Below are 22,559 nucleotides of genomic sequence, written 5' to 3' on the forward strand. Positions count from 1 at the left end.
GCTGTTAATTTCTTTAATTGGAGTTTGAATTAAAATTGAAGGTTTTGTTTGTAAACATTATGGTAACACCATAGAGAGAAAATAAATCTGCCTATTGAGACAAATGTATAAAAATAACTGGCAGTCAGTAGCTGATATTAAGATGTGATTTCACAGAATCACAGAATATGCTGAGTTGGAAGAGACTCACAAGGATCATCAAGTTCAACTCTTGGCCCTGCACGTTTGTATTTAAGGAACTTCAGAGTTTCTATTCTATTTACTATATTTCCTTCTTACACTTTTGCCTTTTAAATGCCCACCTGGGACAAGTAATACTGGAAAGAAAGTCCTTCAATTTAATTTCTATAATATTGGTGATTGATATTCTGAACGTAATTTTAATTCTGCTAGGACTCCCAATTCCATTTAAATTCTTTAAAAAAAACAAAACAAAACCTCCCAAAACCCTCACCTTCTCTAGGCTATTATTTGTAGCTAGGCTTTTCTTGCAGATCTAAGAGAAAAATGTGAAGACAGATGGGGCTAAGTTGTGCAGCTCTGCTGAATGTGCCATTGTGCAGTGGCAAAAGTTGAAAGCTAGATTTTCTAAGTGTCACAGGCACCTGGCCTACCGATGGTATAAACTGTGTAACATAATCAAAACCACTGGATCAAAATTATTACTATGTACTTGGAAGCTGTTACTATGATGCAGAATTTTATTTCTCTTTGAGTTTATCAAGGGATACAATTTTTTCAGAGAGAGTGATCTATGTCACAATGACTTAGGATGTATCATCTTCTGTGAGAATTCCAGGGCTCATGGTGCGTGTCTGCCCTTAAGGAATGCATCTATTATATGCTACAAAGTTATGGCATAGGAAACACTGATGTAACAGCTACTTTAACAGGTGGTGCCAAGTGCTTTCTCTTTCCCTTGTCCCCAGGAGTCTGTGTTCTCAAGTGTGGCTAAAAACATTGTTGAATCTTGCATGAATGGCTACAATGGAACCATCTTTGCATAGTAAGTGATTTCGAAGCAATTACAGTAATTTCATAGCAATGGTGACATTTAAGGAGATCCTGCTAATAAGTAGTTGGAGTTTTAAGAGCCAGAGCCTGCCTGATGTTACAGTGAACTTTAAAAATGCTTCCTTACTGCAGCACAGCATAAGGAATGTTCTTGCAGTATTGGATGGTACTCCTTGCCCCTCTTTTGGAGGAATCTGTATGTAGGTGTTATACTTTTAACACTTAAGGCTAATAATGACAATGTAAACTCATTTCAGTTTTACTATTATTTACTTAAAAAGTGGGAAGAGAAAGCTAGTTGTTTTAGAAGTTACTGTACTGTTAAAGAGAAAGCTAATGGTTTTCAGCCCATGGTAAAATGGAATTAAATGGAATGAAAAATTTTTTTAACTTCACATTTGGTCAGCTCAACTCTTCAGTGACTCTTGGCTGCCTGTGGGAAAACTCAGGAGTAATAATTTTAACTCTTAGAATTTAAGGTAGAAATATATCCATGACTAGTAGTATGAATATCATTATGTTAACTTAATTTTTTTTTTCATTTTGAAAACTGAGGAAGCACTTTGGTCAGAAAATGCTGACTTAAAGGGCTAATCTAATCAAAACCTTACCTGGGGTGTTTTTAGTGTAGCACAGCTTTTGCAAAACTATGAATTCCACTTTGTTGTAATATACAAGTGTGGAAAAATGAAGTGAAATTGTCCTGTAGTTTCTCTGGAATGATTAATAACTACATTAGAAAAAAAACTCTAAAAGAAAAAAGTTCTTTAAAGTTAGATATATCCTTATATCAAAATATATCCTGAATGACATAAAACTCTAAAGATTGACCCAAAAATTATTTTTATGTATATATTTGAAAGCCTTCATTTTAATGCTCATTTCCCTTTTCAACAGAAATGAGGAAGGAAATGGTGGGTGGTAGGGGAGACAAAATGAAATTTATCTAATGGGATTTCTTGGTAAAAATTGCTGTTCTGTTTTTATACCTTTTTAGCTGACTGATTTCTCAGCTTGCTTCTCTATCCTTATCTTCAGTTTAGAAATTTTTTTGTTTGCTTGTTTTAAGCTTTGACTTCTCCTTAAAAGACGAAGATGAATGAAAAATTCAGAATAAAGTTTACTCTCACTTTTTTTTCTTTCTTTTTGTTAGTGGCCAGACTGGGTCAGGAAAAACCTTTACTATGATGGGTAAGTGCATGAGAGATTAATCTTTCAGTGGTTTCTTTTTTTTTCTTTTTTTGTCTTGAGATGTATTCCTCCTGTCAGCCACTGCTCTTGAGTACTAATAATTAATTATTTTTTTAATTTAAAAAATCTCTTTAGGACCATCTGATTCTGGTAATTTCACTCACAGTCTGAGAGGTGTAATTCCACGGAGCTTTGAATACTTATTTTTTCTGATTGAGCGGGAAAAGGAAAAGGTACATTTATTTTATAATTACTATTGCAGTAATGTCTCACAGTAAAGATTAGCTTGGGTTGGTAAACTGGGTGTGCAGCCATTAAGTTACCAAGATTATTGCCTGAAATGTATTCATGAGAAATGCTTGCATCTAGTATTCTACCAAATTATAGTACAGTTTCTTCAGACACAAGTGTACCCATATTTTGAGTCTAGAAATGCATCTAGGTTTCTGGATGTTGGTTGTCACCTGGGCACCAGGAATGTATATTGAGCAGAATATATATGCAATCTAATAGCTTTAGGTACATGTGAAAAGAGACTTGCTGCCATACAATGACAGACTTCATAAAACCAATCTGTTTATAGTGTAAATTACTGTGTTTTTCAGGCTGGCAGTGGAAAGAGTTTTCTCTGCAAATGCTCATTTATTGAAATCTACAATGAACAGATATTTGACTTGCTAGATTCTGCTTCAGCTGGACTCTTTCTCAGAGAACACATCAAGAAGGGAGTCTTTGTTGATGGTGCTGTTGAACAGGTGGTGTCATCTGCTGCTGAAGCATACCAGGTATTTTTTGGCACTTTTTAATGCTGGACTATTCATCTTAAATCTTACGTGGTAAATATTCCTCTTGGATTAAAGCACATTTTTTTTGCTTATTTTTGTCTGTAATGCTTTCTCCCCCCTTTCTCCCTACTTCAAAACACAATGTAAAAAAATCTGTTTAAGTCAATGCCTCCTGCCTATCCCATACCTGTAAGAAATCAAAAAGGTTTGGAAAACCCAAATGGCAATTACAGTATTCTTTCCCCAATGCTTGCCCTACACATCTCTGAAATAGCAGGAAATGTAGTTTTCTGTGGCTAAGTGGGCTCCATGTGTTCCAGAATTGTCAGGTTTATTTCTCCATGAATGATACACATACAGATAGTACTTGTGTGACTTTAATTTTTTTTTTTAATTATTCTTCTGTGTACTGGTTTCAAACAGCAATGGCACTTTTGGAGAAAAGAAATTAATATTATAACAAGTTCTGCTACTAGCTTGACTGCAGCTGTATCTTTTTTGCTTTAAAAATACTTACATTGGAAAACAGTAAAAAAAGTCCTTGTCCTTGAGATTTTTAAAATCTGTTGCATGGAATTGTGCCTATGGCTGCTTATGTCACCTGTATGTGAAGTACAGTCTGTCACAGCTAAAATTGTGATGTCTTTTTCATGCTTAGGTATTAACCATGGGCTGGAGAAACCGTCGTGTGGCATCGACCTCCATGAACAGAGAATCCTCCAGATCCCATGCAGTTTTCACTATCACAGTGGAATCCATGGAGAAGAACAACGAGCTTGTTAACATTCGCTCCTCCCTGCTCAACCTGGTTGATTTGGCAGGATCTGAGAGACAGAAGGACACCCATACAGAAGGACTGAGGTTAAAGGTTGGTTCTGTAGGATCTGTGGCATCTTTCTCCTTTCAGATGCAGTGCCCTGTTCTTTCCATCAAATCCATTCACTCTTGTTCCCTCCTCTTTTTTAGGAAGCAGGCAACATCAATCGGTCCCTAAGCTGCCTGGCCCAAGTAATCACAGCACTTGTTGATGTGAGCAATGGCAAACAGAGACACGTTTGTTACCGGGATTCCAAGCTCACTTTTCTGCTACGGGTAATATATATCCTCTGGATTTTAGAAAAATATATCTCATTGGGCTTTTAACTATTAAAAGCTGAATTCCAGTGCATTAAAGTTGTTTCAATATTGGGATAAAAGATTGAAAATTATTTTCTTAGTCTAAACAGATTTCTGATCAGTCCATTCCTGTTAACTGAAGACAAATCTATTTATTCTCGTAAGCTGCTCCTACTTACATATTTGAAAGTTTTAATGAAAAAAAGCACATTTGCATCCTTATAATTTGGGAAATAATGTGTATAAAAATGTATTATTTAGAGATGTGTTGATACATTTGCTGTGATTTCCAGAATTAGCTTATGTGTGTTTAGGGTTGGTCTGGTGTTAAAGGTCAGTTAAATTTAGTCTCTTATCTGAGAGCTTATAGGCTGGTTTCAAAATGAACACAAAACGAAGACATAAGCAGTCAAAGATTTGTTGGATGTCAGCACTCACCAAAATTCTGTGAAGTGTACATGAATGGCTGTAGTATATTTTTGTATTATAATATAGTATTTGTATACATACAATATTTGTATTACAACACAGTATTGTGATCACAGCAAAATTTCTCAATGTTCCATCCCAGTTCTGTGTAGATTGATGAAACTGAGGAATTATGTTCTTCCAATGCAACCCAAAATACAAAAAAATAGGAAGAGAATTACAACTTTGTGAGCTGTTACTTTAAGTGATTATTTTTTTGAGGTGTCTATGCTGCAAAGAAGTCCACAAACATGAGCTTTGTTACTACAGACTGAGAATGCCATCAAGGCTTGTGGACTATTCTGTAGTACCAGACTTTTAGTCTTAAGCTATAAATGCTGCCTTCCCCTGAGATTTGAGAGCTACTTATTTAACAGTACAGAAATGCTGTGCATGTAGAAGGGAGAGTATCCTTTTATATCCTTGCTCAATAATCTGTTGGTTTGTGATTTTGTTTGATAGTTGCAACCAGAAGGAAGATAGGTTGGAACAAAAAGCAGATGATGTTGAACAGTAGTGTAACCACAAATCTGCTAATTACCAAAATTATTTTTGCAGTTGTTTAGAATTTCTTCCTCTCCCTGCTGTTCAGGTGAATAAAGTATCTCAATATAGTCTGGGTTTTGAAGTCCTAAATAAAGTCTTTATTTAAGGTCACAGCCTTTATACCCACATCTGAAATAAAATTTGAGCAACTTACCTTCTGTGTAGCTATTTGTTAAATTATATTAATTCTGCAATTTTTTCAAAATTATACACAGTGTCTTTTAGGTGATGGCTTCCTATTGTTTCCAAAAACATGTAAATAAAACTAACTTGCATGTTTTCAATAGGATTCTCTTGGTGGTAATGCAAAAACGTGTATAATTGCAAACGTTCACCCAGGATCCAAGTGTTTTGGTGAAACACTGTCCACTCTTAATTTTGCTCAGAGGGCAAAGTTGATTAAAAACAAGGTAAGAAAGTTACTTAATGTCTTTATTGTAGCAACAGACACTTGTCATTTAAGTTACACATCTGCAAGCAAGGTAGATTCACTTAAGTACTCCTGTGCTTTCAATAATTTAATTTGATTTGGCTTATTTGAAAACATTAATTTGCTTTGTGGTTTTTTTAAAGACAAAGTGTTTTTGAAAAGTGCTTGTTTGCTCTTGGTTAGGAATAAAGGACAACAGCTGGACACTAAGAAATGGCTGCACACAGCTCTTATTCATTGCTTGCTCTCAGAGCACTTCATTAGAAAGGAAAAAGTAAATCTATAAAAATGCAAATTGACAAAAAGAGTTCTGATTCAATGTTGTTTCTGTTCACTTGTTCTATATTAATTCTAGTGCCCAAAATGTAACATTTCATGAGTGGATGTTTAAAAACATGCTGTCATTTAGCTGAAACTGTCTCTGATGTATACTGCTTTGTTGGTGAAAAAAGGTCCAGACAAAATTCTGCAAAAACATTACATTTTTTAACATCTAATTCCACTTGAAGTGCAACTTGCTGATTTCTCAGTGAATGGAACTTTGCTTGTTCGAGGAATTCTTCCTTTTCTAAGATGGAAGGAGTTCTCAGTAGTTTTACTGGTTTGCATTCTTTGAGTTTTCTCTTATCATGTAAGATTTTTATTTATACCTTTTCCTAATTTTCTCCTATTTATAAAAGGCTGTAGTAAATGAAGATACACAAGGAAATGTGAACCAGCTGCAAGCTGAAGTCAAGAAGTTGAAAGAGCAGCTTGCTAAACTAACTTCAGTGCCATCTGTGTGCAGTATTTCTGTATCACAAGGTAAGAGTTGGAGGTGAGGGAGAATTTGCTGCTTCTGTAACCCAGAAGATTGGGGGCCTTCATTAAGTTTCTGAACAATAAGTATTTTTGTAGAGACTGATGTACTGGGATCATATTTTGCTTTTGGTTTCTATTTCCTGTACTTGTATCTGCTACCTTGCAGAAATTGTTAATGTAGTTTTATTTTCTTCCTCATAAGTTTGGGTACTGGACTATGGTTTTGTTATATGATACCCAGATATGCTTCCACTTCTTAAGATCTTTGCTGCCTAATCCTTTAAGTAACCAAAAGTCTGCATGTTATTCCTTGTACATTTTAGTCAGAGGGAAGGCACAATGTTGCATTCTTTTTAAGCTCGGGGCAGGATTTTCTTCCCACTTTTCCCTTTTTGCCCCTTCCAGAAGAACCTAAGAGGGATGCTTGCTTCCAACAGACATTTGATTTCAATATAAGGTGGAAATTGGGTTTTTAGGTAATCTTCCATAAGCTTCTCACTAGGCCATTTTATCTGCAATACAGATCTCAGCAGAGCTTCCCAGTCTGTATGTTTCTCACTGAAATGTGCTGCTTGATAATGTTTGATTGCAAGGTTGCAAACTTTGTCTTGTAACTCTTACTGTTTTTGTGAGTCAACTCTTTCCTGACCTTGCCAAGAAATAGAAGATACAGCAGGAGAAGTTATGACAGAAGTTAGAAAGTCTTGTCTAATATAAAGCAACTGGGCTTGAGTTTTCCCAAGGAAAACGTGCTTTTATGTTAGCATACAAGTTCAGCCAGTAAAAACAAGTCAGAGATGAGGTAGGAGACTGAAACATGGTTCATAAATATATGAATATTGACAGAAGGTTCAATGTTTAGACCCATGATAGAGTTCAGAGGGAAAACCAGTGATGATGGTTAAACACTGAGGAGTTTTGAGAAGAACCTAATATATCAGAGCTGTGTTTGCTCTGTGCAGTTAAATTATGTTTGCAATACTCAATCACAGAAATACAAAATCAGAAACATGATGGCATTTTAAAATATATTAAATCATGACAATGTAGCTATCATGCACATAGATACTGTGGTGATTATTATTCCATAAATAAGTAGACTTGCCTGTATTAAAACTTTCAGACACACTATTTTGAATTAATTTCTAAGTGGATTATTAAGCCCTCTTAATCCCTTGTGTGGACACTTTCCTTCCAGATTAAACCACTAATTGTCCACAGAATTCAAGCTTATTTTCCTAAACTTCCTTCTCATAAACCAGTCAGTCCACTTTTAATATGTACAAACTGTACTAATAATGGCTTATCAAATTAATTTCAGAGGGATTTTGCATTTAATAGATATGCTTAGCTGAACAGACTGATTCTTTTACTTTTATTAAAGTCCATTGCAAGGCTGTTTAATGCTTGAACAACTTTGTTAATTATACAATTATGTAAATTAGCTGTGTTCTTTATCAGCACTTGCAGGTGACTCGGAATGACTGTCTAAACAGTGTGCTGTGGGTATGGCACATGATCTTTGTGGAAGAATTACACTGTTTAAAGAATTTATTTGAATTTAATTTACACAATTGTCATGTTATAAATGTAGAAAAACCTGTCTAAGTGGTATTTTAATAAATATTGCATTTGTTTCTTTGACTTCCCCTACAGATGCTGTTGAAAAAGGGAAGAGCAATATAAATTACATGAACAACTTTCTTGAAGCGATGTTGTTCTGGGAGAAATCAGAAGGTGAAAAGAAGGTAAGAAAACACTGATATTTCTAAGTGCATTCAGTGTACTTTCTGGTGAGAGGCAAGTAAGCATATTGCAGCAGACTCTCTTAATGATTTCCCTTGATTTTGAATAAAAATACTCTGTCCAACGATAGCAAGGTTTGGTTACAAGGGAACTTAGTCAAATGACATTTAAGGTAACACCTACAGTGCTTAAGGACAATGGTTCAGTAGTGGACTTGTCAGTGGTGCATTAATGCTTGGATCTGATGATCCTAAAAGCCTTTTCCAACTGAAATAATTCTATATTTCTATTCTATCTTTCAAATTCTGACAAGCCATAGGGTAGCTTTGATAGTATATATAATTTTAAGGGCTGCGGGCTTTATTGGGGTTTTTCTAATTTAAAAAAAATTGAACAGAGCAAGCTTCTATTTTGCTGAATTTTGAGTGTTTTAATCAACAGTATGTTTTTTGAAGCAAATGTCCCAGTCATTCTCATTTTATTGTGCTTTGGTCATGGTATAGTACTGAGACAGACAAATGGATTTATTTTATTTTTTCCTAAAGAAAATTAACTGAAACAGGCACTCTAGCAAAGTGCATCTGAGGTGCTTAACAGAATACTCATTCTACTAGATTGTATTGGAGTTTCTACGTACAGTTTTTGCAACACTTTGTGTCATTTTAGTTCTTGATACGAGCTGTTGGTCTACAAATCTGCTAAAAATGGTAGTCTGTGTATTCACAAAATTTTTTTGCATGATTTGTCTGCCTGCCATACGTATGTAAGAGGTGCACCTTAAAAATTCACTAATCTGTCTATGTGCTTTCTAAGAATTTATTAGAAAAAGTGGCACAGCTCGAAGAGCTGTGTGCCAAGAAGGAAAAATTTGTTCAGTCCAATAAAATGATCATTAAATTCCGGGAACACCATATTGATCGCTTGGAGAGGTGTCATAAAGAAGCTGGTAGAATGTTATTGCCAAAAGAGCAAGATGATCTCCTCAGTGACTTGAGGGAAGAAGTGCAGATACTCAGAGAACAGGTAAAGTCTTTGTTGTTTCTTTTCTGGAACAGTTTTTTTTGTGAGATAGCTCACATGTTGTAGTCCTGTGATGTGTGAATAGGGGCTTTTTAGGAAGTTCAAGCAGAAAAGCAGAGGGTGGGTGGTGGATTCCCTTGCAGAAGCATCTCAAACACATGGAAGAGACAGTGGCTGGGTTTAGAGTTTGAGTTTGCCTAAGAGGAGAGTTTAGTAAGAGTGATGTTGTGGTGGGAGCTTGCCACAGGCCACCTGATCTGGTTTAGGCAGAGGGCAAGTTTCTTTTCAGCAACTCAGGGAGGTCTCCAAATCACAAATCCTCATTCAGATGGCAGACCTCAATCTCTGTGACATCACTTGAAAGGGAAAGACAGCAGGATGGCAATAATGCTGTGGGTTTTGAAAGATAATACACCTGCCAGGTGGACATATAAAGGGGGATGTGGTCCTGGAGCTGTTTGAAGAACAGCTTTGGGTTATTCAGGTGTCTAGTGGGTGTGGTGTCATTTGTGAGGCAGTTTTGAAGAACAAAGAAACTCAAGAGAGAAGGCAAATTCTTGAAAAACAATTTCCTCCAACATAAGGAGGGAAGAGGAGTAAATGCCTTGGCAGAGTAGCATAAATCTGTAGCTCATAATTGAGCTTCAAAGGAAAGGGAGGAGGAAAAGAAACAAAGTTCAGGACAGTCCTTTATTGACTACAGAAACATTACTATGGCTTGCAAGGAAGATTCCATTACTATGGTGTTGAGAAAGCCAAAGTTTAAAGTTAAAATGGAAAAGGGTATCAAGAGCAGCAAGAAAAGCATCTTACTGCTTTATTACCAGTAAAAGAGTAAACACATAAGATATAAACTCGCTGTCTTGAGAGGGGATTCCAAGGCAGTAAGAAAATTACCAAAGAAAAACTGAGTAGTTTTAACCATTATGGGGAACACCTCTTTTCCTTTTCTATTACAATTTAATCCTTATTAAAGGTAGTAGAGTAACAGCTAGATAGCTATAGCATTGTCTGGAAAATAAAAACTGTTGAATAAAACATTGATTATCACAGATGGAACAACACCCACGAATTGCAAAGTACGCCATGGAGAACCATAATCTCAGAGAGGAGAATAAAAAGCTTCGTTCTTTACAATCAGTTAAAAAGGCCCAAGAAATTGATGCTCAGACCATTGCAGAGCTAGAAAAAGCTTTTTTGGAAGCTTCAGCCACAGAGAAAAGTACTAAAGGTAAAAATAAGCTAATGTTTTCCAGATAAATGTGCTTACTGTGTTTCTGCTGTGTGCAGCATAGTGTTGAAAATGTCTGTCTTGATGTATTTTTGCCTTCCTCAAAGTGGTACCTGAAGAGTGATAAAACAATTTTACTTAATTGTATTCATGTTGGCCTTCCAGCAATAGGGAATTTTGATTTGCATCTTGTGAAAGTCATCTATAATCTCATTTTTTGCTCCTTAGTTATCATGAAGACTGCAGTAATATTAATGATTACTGGTTTTTGTGTGGACTGTTGCTAGTACCTATTTTTGTCAATCTCAATGACAAAATTGCTGCTGTGCTGTTCAAAAGCTGACAAACACTTTGATTCTAGTGAAACTTTAGGTATTTGAGCTGCTGTGTGATTTCAGAGGTCTGTGTTTGTTCTTTAGGTCACCGCTTACATTCCAGCACCATGTCAGTGGAAGGCAACTCACTGGCATCTGTGGAAAGGCTGAAAGCTCATCTGCTGCAGACCCAAGCTGAACTGGCATCTTCAAAGCAAGAATACGAAGAATTTAAAGAGCTAACCAAGTGAGACAAAACAGTATTGAAATATCTCTAATTAAATGGTTTTAAGTCATTATTCATATTGATTTTTGAAAGACTCAGATCCTGATTATACCAGCTAGGCTGATTCTTTGCATGTAAGAAAGGGCCAGCTTGAGGATAATGGTATGCACACACAGGGTATGTTCCTGTTGAACTTGCTAATTCCCAGACTAGGGAACAGCCATCATTAAATCTGAAGGTACATCTGCACTGCTGCAGGTTTCCTTGACTTTTCCAAAGCCACTCTTGATAGCAGGATGCAGAAAAATGCTTCACACCATGCAGGAGATGGACATACCCTTTAATTCTGGTAGTCACCTGCCTAACAGTGCAGGGAGAGTTTGGCTTAGTTTCCATGCAGAGCAGATGTCTTCAGTAATTGAAATAATAGAGGTGGAGGTACTGACAGGAGGTAGGAATTGATGGGATAGGGGCAAATAAGAGGGGTATTTGGGGGTTTGGTTTTTTGCAACAATAATTTTTAATATAATCACTTAAAGTCTGCAAGTTTGAATCAACATAAATGTAGAATCCAAGCACCCAAGAAAACTATGGATGACCTGTTGGTTAATTTTTTATCTCAATTTCAAAGATTTTTAAGAAGGCAATAAAACTGTTATCTTGAGACTTGTTATGGGAACAAAGGTTTAATTCAAATCAGAGCCAAGACACGGTGTCAGTAGTACATTTATATCCATTATATCCATAAACATAAGGTAAGGCTCTACTTTGCCCTTATTAATGTAGTAAAGAATTTGCTGTCATTGTTCTCCTAGAGGGCATCACAAGATAATGGGAATGGCCTCACTAATACCTTCAGTGTTCATATGCATGCGAATAATACATTACTTCACTTGATTAACCCCATTTCTGAAAAATTCAGATCTTGTAACTGCAGATAGAAGAAAAATAGCATTTCCATCAAATGTAATGCAAGCCTGGAAGGCAAAAGGGACCTGATTTTTAAAAAAATAATTTTAATTGTACCTAACAATGTTGCTTTCTGTTGATTTCAGTGAAATTAAAGAGCAATTCTAAAAGCATCAGGCACAATTTTGCCTCCCCACTTATATTTTTACAAAGCAGCTTTAAATGCTTTTTTGCTCTTTTAGGCAATTGTACAAATCTGTATTTTTATTGTTAGGTTTCTGTGTAGCAAATCCTATGAACTTTATAAATAATAGTATTATGATCTACTGAGATTATCAATTCAGCAGTCCATCAATTGTTCCATATCATTAATTGCAGTAATCTTTTTATATTTTTATATATTGATTACTTTATTTTTCTGCCCATTAAATAGATTTCTATTTTATGTGTTCCATGTTTTGTGAATGTCTTACTTTCTTGTTAGTATGTATGCACTTTATTATCAATTACCAACATTTTCTTGGTGGAGTGCAGTCAAACAGAAATGTGTTTTTCAGCCTTTGGAGTCACTAAATTTCACTAAATTTAAACTTGTTTCCAGTTTCAGAGTGACTGAAATTTTACATACAGGTTACATATGCTGTAACTGAATAAAAGTAGAGTAAAATAGCAATTTCATAAAAACAACATATGCTGATTTTTCTGCTGTCCAATTGCAGTCAGAACTTCTACTCTGTTCCCTAAGTTTTGCTGCAGATGCCAAGAGCATGAGGGAAAATGATTGCATTAAACTGCCAAGAGATTAAATAGTGTGTTTCCATTTGTGCATAGACTTTGACCCTACCATTATGACAGTAATGGCAACTATCACAGTAACGCATGTAGTTCTGCAAAATACCTAGTGAAAATTATTCCTAAATTTCTGCTCAACTGTTGGATTTCAGCTAAAGTACTCTTAGAGGGCAAAATAATCTTAACAGAGCAGCACTTTCAAAAAAAAGTCTTTAAAGGATTTTCTTTAATCCTGGCAAGCTCCAGTTTAGACTTCTCATATAACTGGATAACATTTTTAAAGCTTAAAACCATATTGGTATGGGTGATATCACTTTCTCATAAAAGGAACTGCAGAGCTCTCAGCTTATTTCTTACTATGTAATGGATTTTTTTTCTGACATGTTTAGTTATCCATCTGCTTGCTTCATTATGCAGGCACAAATAAGCTGCTTAGCTTTTTAATTTTTTATACCTTATTTTTTACTTTTTAATACAGCAGTAGTGGCTTTCTTCTCAAAATAATGCATTTTGGTGTTTGGGTAAAAGTTCAGCTGCAGTTTGCTCATTGGCAATACTGCAGTGTATCCTTACTGATAGGAAGGCATACTCGTGGAGTCATTTTGACAGTAGCAAAATACTTCCTAAACAGGAAAAAACAGATGGAACTGGAATCAGAGCTTCAATCCCTTCAGAAAGCCAACCAGCATCTTGAAAACATTCTGGAGGCAACCAAAGCACACAAGCGCCAAGAAGTCTCTCAGCTCCATAAGCTACACAGAGAAAACCTTAAGGTATGAGAATAAGTTTATTTAAGGCCACACATACTTACTCCTGAGTTGTGCAAGAGTACAGACTGTCATTCGTGTGATCCCTTAGCCTAACTAGTTTTCTGGAATGTTCTCCATACATGATAAACCAAATAGGCTACTTTTTGTTCTGGAGTATTAACTGAATGGCTGCTACTGTCAACAGATGACAAATCTGAAGAAGTAATAGTAGTTCAGAACTAGCCACTTGAAGTATTTTATTTAATTATTCTGCCTATAGAATTCAAAAAATACAATACCAACAAAGTTTTAATTTCATTTTACAGTTAAAATAAAGACTGCTTTGTAATCTTTGTAACAGACCATAACCACTCCAACTAGAGCTTACCAGCTGAGGTCTCGTCTTGTGCCGCGAATAAGCCCAGATAGTAATTTTGAAGATTTTCAGCATTCTGAAGAGATGATGGATGACATTCTAAAAGAGCCAATTCCTCCAGAGATGAGTGAACAAGCATGTGAAGCCATTGCTGAGGAGCTCAGAATGGCACAGGTGAATGTTCTGAATAAAAAGTGAAGTGTATGTGCAACTTTATAAAAAGAAGGCTTTGCCATGAGGTACCTCCCCTGCACCAAGTGCATTTTGATTTGCATGGGAAACTGAAGCCCCTCATTAATACTTAACTCTAAACAGTTCTCTATACATTGTACTTGAAAGAGGATTTACAACAAAAATACTGCAAGTGATTCGAAGGTTGAATATCATAAGTAGTTTGTTGCAGGATGTTCATACTTTTTTCTATTTAAACCTGATAACTTGTCTCTGAGGAACCCTCTTTATAAGCTGACAGCTACATTTGTAACAATACACAAGCTTAATATATAATACTGCATTATTTGAAGGAACCTGCCAAATAATGCTTGTCACCATTATACGTTGTCTTGTATCTTTTCTAGTGGGCAGGGAGGGTCTTTTGTCACATAAAAGAACACTACAAATTTATCTGAACTGCTCTCTAGAAGCTGGAGCTAACTTGGCACAGCAGCCAAAACCCCTATTTGATGCTTACCATAGTACAGAGATCCTGTAAGAAGTTTAACCAGTGTATGTTTTGAATAATTTCTTTTTAAAGCCTTATTTTTCCAAGATAAACATGTGTTTATAAAGCTAAGTGTTTTTTGGATTCAGCCCTTGTATTCACTGATGGATTTTCTTGTGTTTTGGCAGTTAAGTTAGAAATAGGAGAAATCAGCTACTTAAGATACCAGATGATTTTTTGAGTGTTCTGTTTTCTGTTGGTTCAGGTCATAAAAATAGAAACTTGTTGACTTTCTATATTAAATAAGCACAGACTGCCATATGGCATGTGAAAAAAAGTGCAAGATGGGTGCTCTAATTTTGAGTGTCTGTTGTGTCACAGGAGCAACTGAGCACAATGCAGACAAAGCTGGATGAAGAGGAAAGCAAGAGTATGAAACTCCAGCAGCATATTAATAAACTGGAGCATCACTCTGCACAAATACAGGAGGTGAGAGAACAATGTAATACAGGGCTCATGTAACTATCCTGCAGTCATACTGCTGTTTTGTCTGGTAAGGTCTTGCAATATTACTTGCATTTTGACAAATTTACATAGCATCATAACTCAGGGCTGTGCTGGAAGACAAGGATTTAAAATCATGGAATAGTTTGGTTTGGTTTAAAGGTCATCTAATCCAACCCCTGGAGTTGGAGTGAGCAGAGAAGGTTCATATAACATAACACTGCAGTTTTGAGTTAGGTTTTGTTGCTTTAAATCTTGTGAATCCAAGTCTGCTTGAGCTTAGATACAAGCAAATACTGTTGTGGTTGGGTTTGGCCAACTTCATGTTTCTGGAAAACAGCTATAGTGACAAGGAAATTTTAAACTTTGGAATGCTGAAAATACTCGTCTCAGTCAGAACTACCTGTCAGATATTTGCAAGTCTTGCTTAATTGCTAGGGTTGGTTTATCCTAGAAAAGGAAATAAGGCCTGTATTCTTTCCAGATCAGTCTCACTTCTGATATCTGTGATATCAGCTCCTAAGCTGTGGGTTCCTTTTAAATGAACTTTTTAGATAAGGTCATGTCTTCAGTTATATAAGTTGTTTTGTCCTTGCACTTTAAGGGATTTCAGAGTCACCAAATACTGAATTTAAAGAAAAATGTGTTGATAATCAGTTGATGAAATGCTTTAATACATTGTTATATTATTGTTACAGTTTGTGGCCTACCCAATCCCACACTTCCTTCTATTTAAAAAATTTTACTTTTCTTTTCAAGCTTCTTTCATCTGAAAGGAATGACAGGAGTAAAGAGCGCCAGGAGCTCCTTGAACAGATAAAATCACTTGAAAAGCAGCTTCAGGAAAGTGAAAACAATGCTGATTGTAAGTCTTTGTAATACTAAAATTTCATTAAAAGTTTTGAGTTGTCTTACTGTTTTAAATCAGCAATAGCACGTGCTGAGTAACTATTTGGCGTGTTAGACATACTGGTTTGATTTTTTTTTTCTTTTCTTATAAAGAAAGCAATTTTTAATACTTGCATATCATCTTTGCCTAGTCTTGCACACTGTACAATATTCAAAATGGTTCTGTCTTTGAATGTGCAGGAGGTACAAGATACAGTATTTTAAATTAAAATATTAAGTAAAAACAAAGGATTAAACCTCTATTGTCCATGGAAATTACAGTGATAGTGTCTGGAATGCTTTTGATTCACCTTTAAAGTCAGTGTTTTGTTGACCCTTTCTATTCATGAAGCCTTTTTGTGTGTGACTTTTGAGATTAATTCCTCTGAAAACATGCAAAGCTTTGTGGTCCCAGCAGGTTCTGTAGCATTATGTGTCCTATATCTAACACAGTTTTCCAAATAACATGTAAATTATTTGGGGGTTTTTTGACAGTATTGACAAGTGAAGTTCATGACTTGCGCATTGTCCTGCAGTCTGCAGACAAGGAGCTGTCTGATGTAAAACTGGAATATAATGCCTTTAGGGAAAAGCAAGAGAAAGAAATAAGTCAGCTTTCTGGTAGACATATGGATGTCCAGTTCCAGCTGGACAGTGTCAGGTATGTTGGCAGTTTGGTACAATGAATTGTCATCCCTTCTGGATGCATCCAGTGATTTAGTCATCCTCTCCTGTGTGTGAACTTACACCTCACATGTTTTCTCTAAAGTTGTTGTTTTGTGTTTGTCCTTTGCTTGCTTGTTTGTTTGTTTGGGAGGGTGTTTGGTTGTTTGATTGGGTTTTTTTTGCTCTGTTCTTACATGCCTATTTCAGGCAACATGGTGGAATTATTAGAAAGAAAACAAAATGTGCCTGCCTTAATTTGGCTTTCCTATATAATTGTTTCATTAAATAGGATATATCTATAAACTTGCTGCTCTCCAAAAGTTAAGTGGACAGTTTGTCAGTCTGGTCACGTGAAGCAGGTGACATAATGATACCACTCTAAAAGTTACAAGCAGAAAGAAATCACAAAAAATAACTGAAGTTTGAGTATCAAAGCCAGAAAAGCTCATTGCCTTGTCTGCAATAATTGCAATTATCATCAGGAGAGGATAATCAGTATGATTTTTAATTACTCATGTGATTTAGTTATGTTGGGTTTTGTTGCTGTTTTGTTTAGTTTATTTTGTTGTGCTTTGGTTTTATGTTTTGGGTTTGTTTTTTATTCCTGGAAAACTTCACTACATTTTGTATTATAGCAGCTCATGTCTTAGCTGAAGTAATTTTTTGAGTGAGGCATTGTAAGACCAGGAATCTGGAACTGAAATTAAATGCTATGATTGTATTGGTGCATTCTGTGTCTGTTTGGAGAGTATTCTTTCCCTCTGTATATTATCTGAATATTTTAAAATACAGTTGATTGGAGTATTTTTATAAGGACACAAACCCTTACTAGTTTATTTGGTCTGGGTTTTTTTATGAAGACTAGAACATGAAAAGATTCTTGAAGAAAAGGCAAGCCTGCAGGATGACTACGACAATTTGCAGGAGGTGGCCAAGTTTGAGACAGACCAGCTGAAGCAACAACTTGAGGAGGGGAAGCAAGAAGCAGAAGCAATGAAAACTGAGCTGAGTGTAAGACAGTCAAGGATTTTAAAGGACTTGATTATACAGAACCCAGACTGCCTAATTTCTATTATTGTATCACTGATAACATTCCACGGTAGTAATAGGTTTCTTAGTGATTTCATTTGGAAGATGTACCCAAATTTTTTTTCCAAACTTAGTGCAAGATTTTTGCAATCACAGACCATCAGAAATATCCAGTAGCATCATGAATAGTAAGTTTTTAGGCTGAAGAAATTGCTCTGGAAATGTTGAGGGAGATAGGTTAATTACTAAAGGAATAAGATGCTTCTTTGGAAAGGCATCTTGACAATGAAATGCTGACATGACCTTTTATCTCAGGGCTAGCCAAGACTAGTCTAATTATTCTATCTTTACAAAGCAGTTTCTTAAAAATTTTCCTAGTGGATGTGATCTTGTTAAAATGATGTATGGCTTGTGGTGGATCACTGTGCTGCAATTTAGTTGATACTGTCCTTGAAAGCTTGTCAGACTGCAGTGACTGCAAAACAGCAGCAACGTTGCTCAAGGGATTTTTTAAATAATTTTGCCTGTGTTTCTGCAGGGTAGGTGGTGCCTGCTCGGCAAATTTCATATAAATTTTCCTTGTTAGTGTTTAAGAGAATGCTGACAGATAGAATATTATTGGTTTAAACTCTGTATACTTCCATATTTTGAACAAATACGGAATTTTAAAATGCCCTCCAATTAATTTACAATGGAAAATTCCAAATTTTCCCCTCACAGCCTTGGATATTGAGGAACATCATAGCTATATGAAACTATTATTAATGGCAGGTGAAAAGATTTGATTACTTAATATAAATAAGAGTTTACTTTTGAATGTCTTCAGGACAAACTAAAGATCTTCCAATTTCCAATTAAGGTTTTCTGGGGTGGTTGGGTTTTTTCAGTCATCTTAAGGATTTGTTTAGATGTTTATTTTGTTTTAAATTGCTTTAGAGACCTTATATTGTAACTTCTTATAGCAAACATATATTTTGATATTCTAGAACCTTTTGCAGCTTCTGAAAGCAGAAAAAGAACATAATGAAAAACTAACATTACAATTACAAGAAGACAAAGAAAACAATTCAAAGTAAGTTTTAATTAGCAATGGGGTATATTTTCATCTGACCTCATTGGTGCTATATGTTGTATTCAGATGGGGATCCCATTTGTAGAGGTGTTTTTCTCCAGATGGGTTTTTTATTTCATCTAAATCAGAACAGTAATTCATTGTTATTTAAAGTAATTTTATTGTATAGTAATTTTCATGTAAGTAATTTTCATGTCAAAGATAAAATTCTGCCACTGGTAGCAGTGTAAGGCTAGTAACTAAAGTATTAGACTTTTGTATAGCACTGAGAAGGTGATAACTGAAGAACTTAAAAAAATTTAATACAAATAATATAAACTCATATCACTTTGTTCTTGTTAAAGTTTGATTATATTTCTAGTGAGAAATATAGTCAAAGCATGTTTTTATTTTTACCAGGGAGCTGTTGAAAATACTTGAAAAAGGACAGGTGGAGAAACCATTTTCAGAATTGGAGACACAGTGTGAGCAGCAGGTACAACAGTAGATTTTGAATGTGTGAATTGTGTGTTTGTGGCTTTCCTTGGGCATTAATAACAATTTTATTGGTGTACAGACTGTTAGCTTGATTACCAGCAAAATAAATGTAGAGTGCTCAGGCTACATATTGTTTTGTTAAGCTACTGGTTAATTTTTTTAGGTAAGGTTAACAACTTACTTCCTTTTTTTTTTTTCATGACTTGGTACTGTATAAAATACAACAAAGGTAGTGAAGACATTCTTTCACAAATATTTCCTCTAGGAAGCAAAACTGAAAATGTTGGAACAGGAGCTGGCTGCTGCTGAAGAGACTATTGCTTCTTTGAAGAAAACAAATGATACAGATAAGGTTTGGGCTTATTTCTGTTTCTGATACACACTCTTGTGGGTAACTATGTTCTGTAGTAGAGATGAAAGACCAGAGCTTTCCTGTGCTGCTTAGTAATTTTGTGCTTTTAGGCAATCCTGGCTATTTTAGCCAATTGCCAAGTAAAATAAATCCTACTTTTTCCTAGCATGGAGTTTGTAGGGAGGTAGGAAACTGGTCTGCATTCAGAGAAAAGACAACTTGACTGAAGGTTTAAAAAAAAAAAATGAAGGTAAAACTGTCTACTGGACAAAACATTCAATGCCTAAACAATGCATAATTCCCCAGATGATTAACAGAGCCTTCCAGTCAGGGCTCTGTTGTAATGGGCAGATGGAAAAGGTAAGAAAGGTGTTGTAAGAATGTGACTGTGTGTCACATTATCTTTATAAGTAAAATCAAAGCACTTCTTTATGTAAAGACTGTTGTAGTATGAAAGCTGAGTTCCCCTACTGCAAGCATACATGCTGTCTATAAAACAGCCATAAGAAATCACACAGTGTGTTTACTGCCTGGCATGATGGAATGGTAAGTATTGCTTTTTCCATCATAAACCCAAAAATCTGACATGCATAAGGTCAGAATCACCTGGTATTATCAGTGCAGTGGTGTTTCTTGAATGTGCCTTTTTCCATTACAAACAATCCTTGAATTATAGTAGTTCTGTTCTCCTATTAGTAAAGCATTACTAAGACTAAATCAGCAGGCCAATCTTCTCTTCTAATGAACACTGCAGGTTATTTGGCTCTTTCTTTAAGTTCTTAGAACAAAAGCCAGTGATTCAGCAATGAATTTTCTGTTTATTTTTTATATGTGCAGTTTGAGGACTCATTTTCACCTGATTGATTAAAGTTTCGGATTGACAAATTATATATCAAAAAAGTCCAGTTATACATTATATGGATTTTATATGTATTTTATCAGGATTAATTTTTTTATGTTGCAGGAAGTTGTAACTGACTTGATGAGACAGATCCAGGAGCTGAGGTCTTCAATTAATCATAAAACTGAGTCCATAGATGGGCTGACAAGAGAGCTCGAGGATATAAATGTAAGTTCTGTCATTTTGAAGGACATGATATCGTTCTTTAGAATGGGATGCAATGGCATGTCTAATCACAGGTCTCAAACAGTTTAACTTGCTGCAGTGTTTTGGAAGGAAACTTCTTTGTTTTGACATGTTGAAATCTTCTGAACATTTTAAGCCTAAGGCTGTCTCAAAAAGTGAACCCTCCACATGGTGGGTAAAAAGCTGTGTCTCTAAAGGGACCTATTCACATACTGTAAACTCCACTCAGCTGACAGTCACATTTAGATTTTCTCAGAAATTGGCAATTTAAGACCTCAGCAGTTGAAGCTGAATTGTAAATTCATTTTTGATGGAGTGAATTTTTATGTTGCTGGTATCACTATGTTCTACATCTGAAAACAAGTATAAAGAACTAAAACTGTGTATTTGAATAACTATGAATAAATATGATGCCTCTGCTTTATTAAAATAGGTCTGGTTCGAAAATAGATAGAGCAACCAACAGAATGCTTTACATAATATGTGTGAACTGTGAATGCCAAAGGTTCTATAGAAGAAAAATGTTGATGAGACAGATTTCTAAATATGGCTATCTCTTTAATAATGGTTTTAGTGGGTAACATGTATTGTAGTGGCTAATTCATGTTAATCATCTTTTTATATCATTCTGACAACTAATCTCTACAAACAGTTCGTATAATTTAACAAGTAAAATATATCATTCTGGTTTTAGTCATTGTCACTAATTTCTAAATTTAATTTTCATCAAAATATTTGTGATTTACCTTTATTTGGCTTCTGTTTGCCAACTTTACCTGATAACAGGTTTTTCTAAAATATTTAAAATCTGATTGAATGCTTTTTGTAGTACAAGTATAATATTGTTCTGGCTGCAAAAGAAGAAAGCACAAGAATCATAGAAGATCAGGAAAAGAAGATTGAAGAACTGAAGGAAGCCTTGGAAGGAAGAGAAATAGCTGATAACATTGAGGTAAAAACATTAATGTTGGTGTCTTATGATTATTTGTTCAACCAGACCAACTAGTTGTGGTTTTGTTTAAAATGCTCATGTAAAACTTAACCTCATTTTAGTTCAAACTACAGCTAGTTAAGCTGTTCGTAAAAGAATTTTTCATGAGATACCTAACTAATTCTGTTAAATTACCATGTTACTTGACATAAATATTTTATAAGCTACTTCATAAAAGCCTATGCTAAGAGCCTGGTTTAATTTTGTTAAGGCCACTAAGGAATCATCAGCTGAATTTAATGGCAGCTTTAGATGATGCAGCTGAGAAATTAAAATAGGTAGAAGAATATATTATGTTCCACAGTGTCTCTTCCCCCACTGAACTATATTCAGCAATATCTTTTCTTTGCTCATAATTTAAACTAAAAGCTCCACCTGCTGGAAGCAGATCTAGGGCACACATTTGATTCAGATGTGGTTTTGCTTTTTAATATTGTATCTTTCTTTAACTCTGTCTTTTCTATTACTACTGTCACCATTTTGTTGTTTAACATGTCTAACAGTCAAAATACTAGCAGCTCCTTACATGTAATTTCTACAAGATCATCTGTGATTAGATTTGCTGGTCCAATCAGATAGCACCAATAAAGTCTTCCAAGGAAGACTGTGTTTCTCAAAGGATATTAAACAGAATGTAAATCTATTTTAAAATAAACAGATTGTGTTCATAGTCATATCTAAAAGTGACATTCTGAAAACCAAAGCTGAGTTGTCTAGTGAATGGATCACTTAGGGGATTTTGGCTTTTTTTAACTTAGTTCCAGTTCCTGTTTCAATGTTATCCTTGGATATATCTGGCTCCTGGTGAAATTATAGCGTTTCTCCTTTACTTTATACTTCAGTTACTAATTTCTTAATACTTTCTTAACTGGACAAGAACTTATCTGAGGTTGCATTTAAAATACTAGATGAGGTTTCTCCTTATGTGTTAACACATCTTGTTTAGGTATGATGCCCCATCAGATAGGGTGGGAGTATAGATCCTAGAGTAAATCTAAAGGTAGCTGTGGAATATCAGTGCACTAAAAAAAGCTGTAATCACTTCAGTGTGATTAAAATCTATACATTCTTTTCTGGTCTCTTTTGAAGTACAGTTTATATTTTAAAATAGTGACTAA

At 35.2% G+C, this 22,559-nt stretch overlaps 1 protein-coding gene across 1 annotated transcript in view; it reads left to right on the plus strand.

The window, feature by feature from the left end:
* The window catches only part of KIF15 (kinesin family member 15), a 33,921-nt gene that overhangs the window by 3,219 nt on the left and 8,143 nt on the right, over positions 1 to 22,559 (plus strand). The window contains exons 4-26 of the mRNA XM_063176970.1: positions 930 to 1,006; positions 2,168 to 2,205; positions 2,341 to 2,438; positions 2,811 to 2,990; positions 3,649 to 3,858; positions 3,957 to 4,082; positions 5,408 to 5,530; positions 6,231 to 6,354; positions 8,008 to 8,099; positions 8,911 to 9,120; positions 10,171 to 10,348; positions 10,768 to 10,909; positions 13,221 to 13,362; positions 13,700 to 13,888; positions 14,757 to 14,864; positions 15,639 to 15,744; positions 16,263 to 16,428; positions 17,294 to 17,444; positions 18,449 to 18,534; positions 18,934 to 19,009; positions 19,277 to 19,363; positions 20,328 to 20,432; positions 21,280 to 21,402. Of these exons, the coding sequence (XP_063033040.1) occupies positions 930 to 1,006; positions 2,168 to 2,205; positions 2,341 to 2,438; positions 2,811 to 2,990; positions 3,649 to 3,858; positions 3,957 to 4,082; positions 5,408 to 5,530; positions 6,231 to 6,354; positions 8,008 to 8,099; positions 8,911 to 9,120; positions 10,171 to 10,348; positions 10,768 to 10,909; positions 13,221 to 13,362; positions 13,700 to 13,888; positions 14,757 to 14,864; positions 15,639 to 15,744; positions 16,263 to 16,428; positions 17,294 to 17,444; positions 18,449 to 18,534; positions 18,934 to 19,009; positions 19,277 to 19,363; positions 20,328 to 20,432; positions 21,280 to 21,402 (2,937 nt within the window). The remainder of the gene's footprint in view (positions 1 to 929; positions 1,007 to 2,167; positions 2,206 to 2,340; positions 2,439 to 2,810; positions 2,991 to 3,648; positions 3,859 to 3,956; positions 4,083 to 5,407; positions 5,531 to 6,230; positions 6,355 to 8,007; positions 8,100 to 8,910; positions 9,121 to 10,170; positions 10,349 to 10,767; positions 10,910 to 13,220; positions 13,363 to 13,699; positions 13,889 to 14,756; positions 14,865 to 15,638; positions 15,745 to 16,262; positions 16,429 to 17,293; positions 17,445 to 18,448; positions 18,535 to 18,933; positions 19,010 to 19,276; positions 19,364 to 20,327; positions 20,433 to 21,279; positions 21,403 to 22,559) is intronic.

Source organism: Melospiza melodia, chromosome 1, assembly GCF_035770615.1.
Source record: "Melospiza melodia melodia isolate bMelMel2 chromosome 1, bMelMel2.pri, whole genome shotgun sequence".
Taxonomy (NCBI): domain Eukaryota; kingdom Metazoa; phylum Chordata; class Aves; order Passeriformes; family Passerellidae; genus Melospiza; species Melospiza melodia.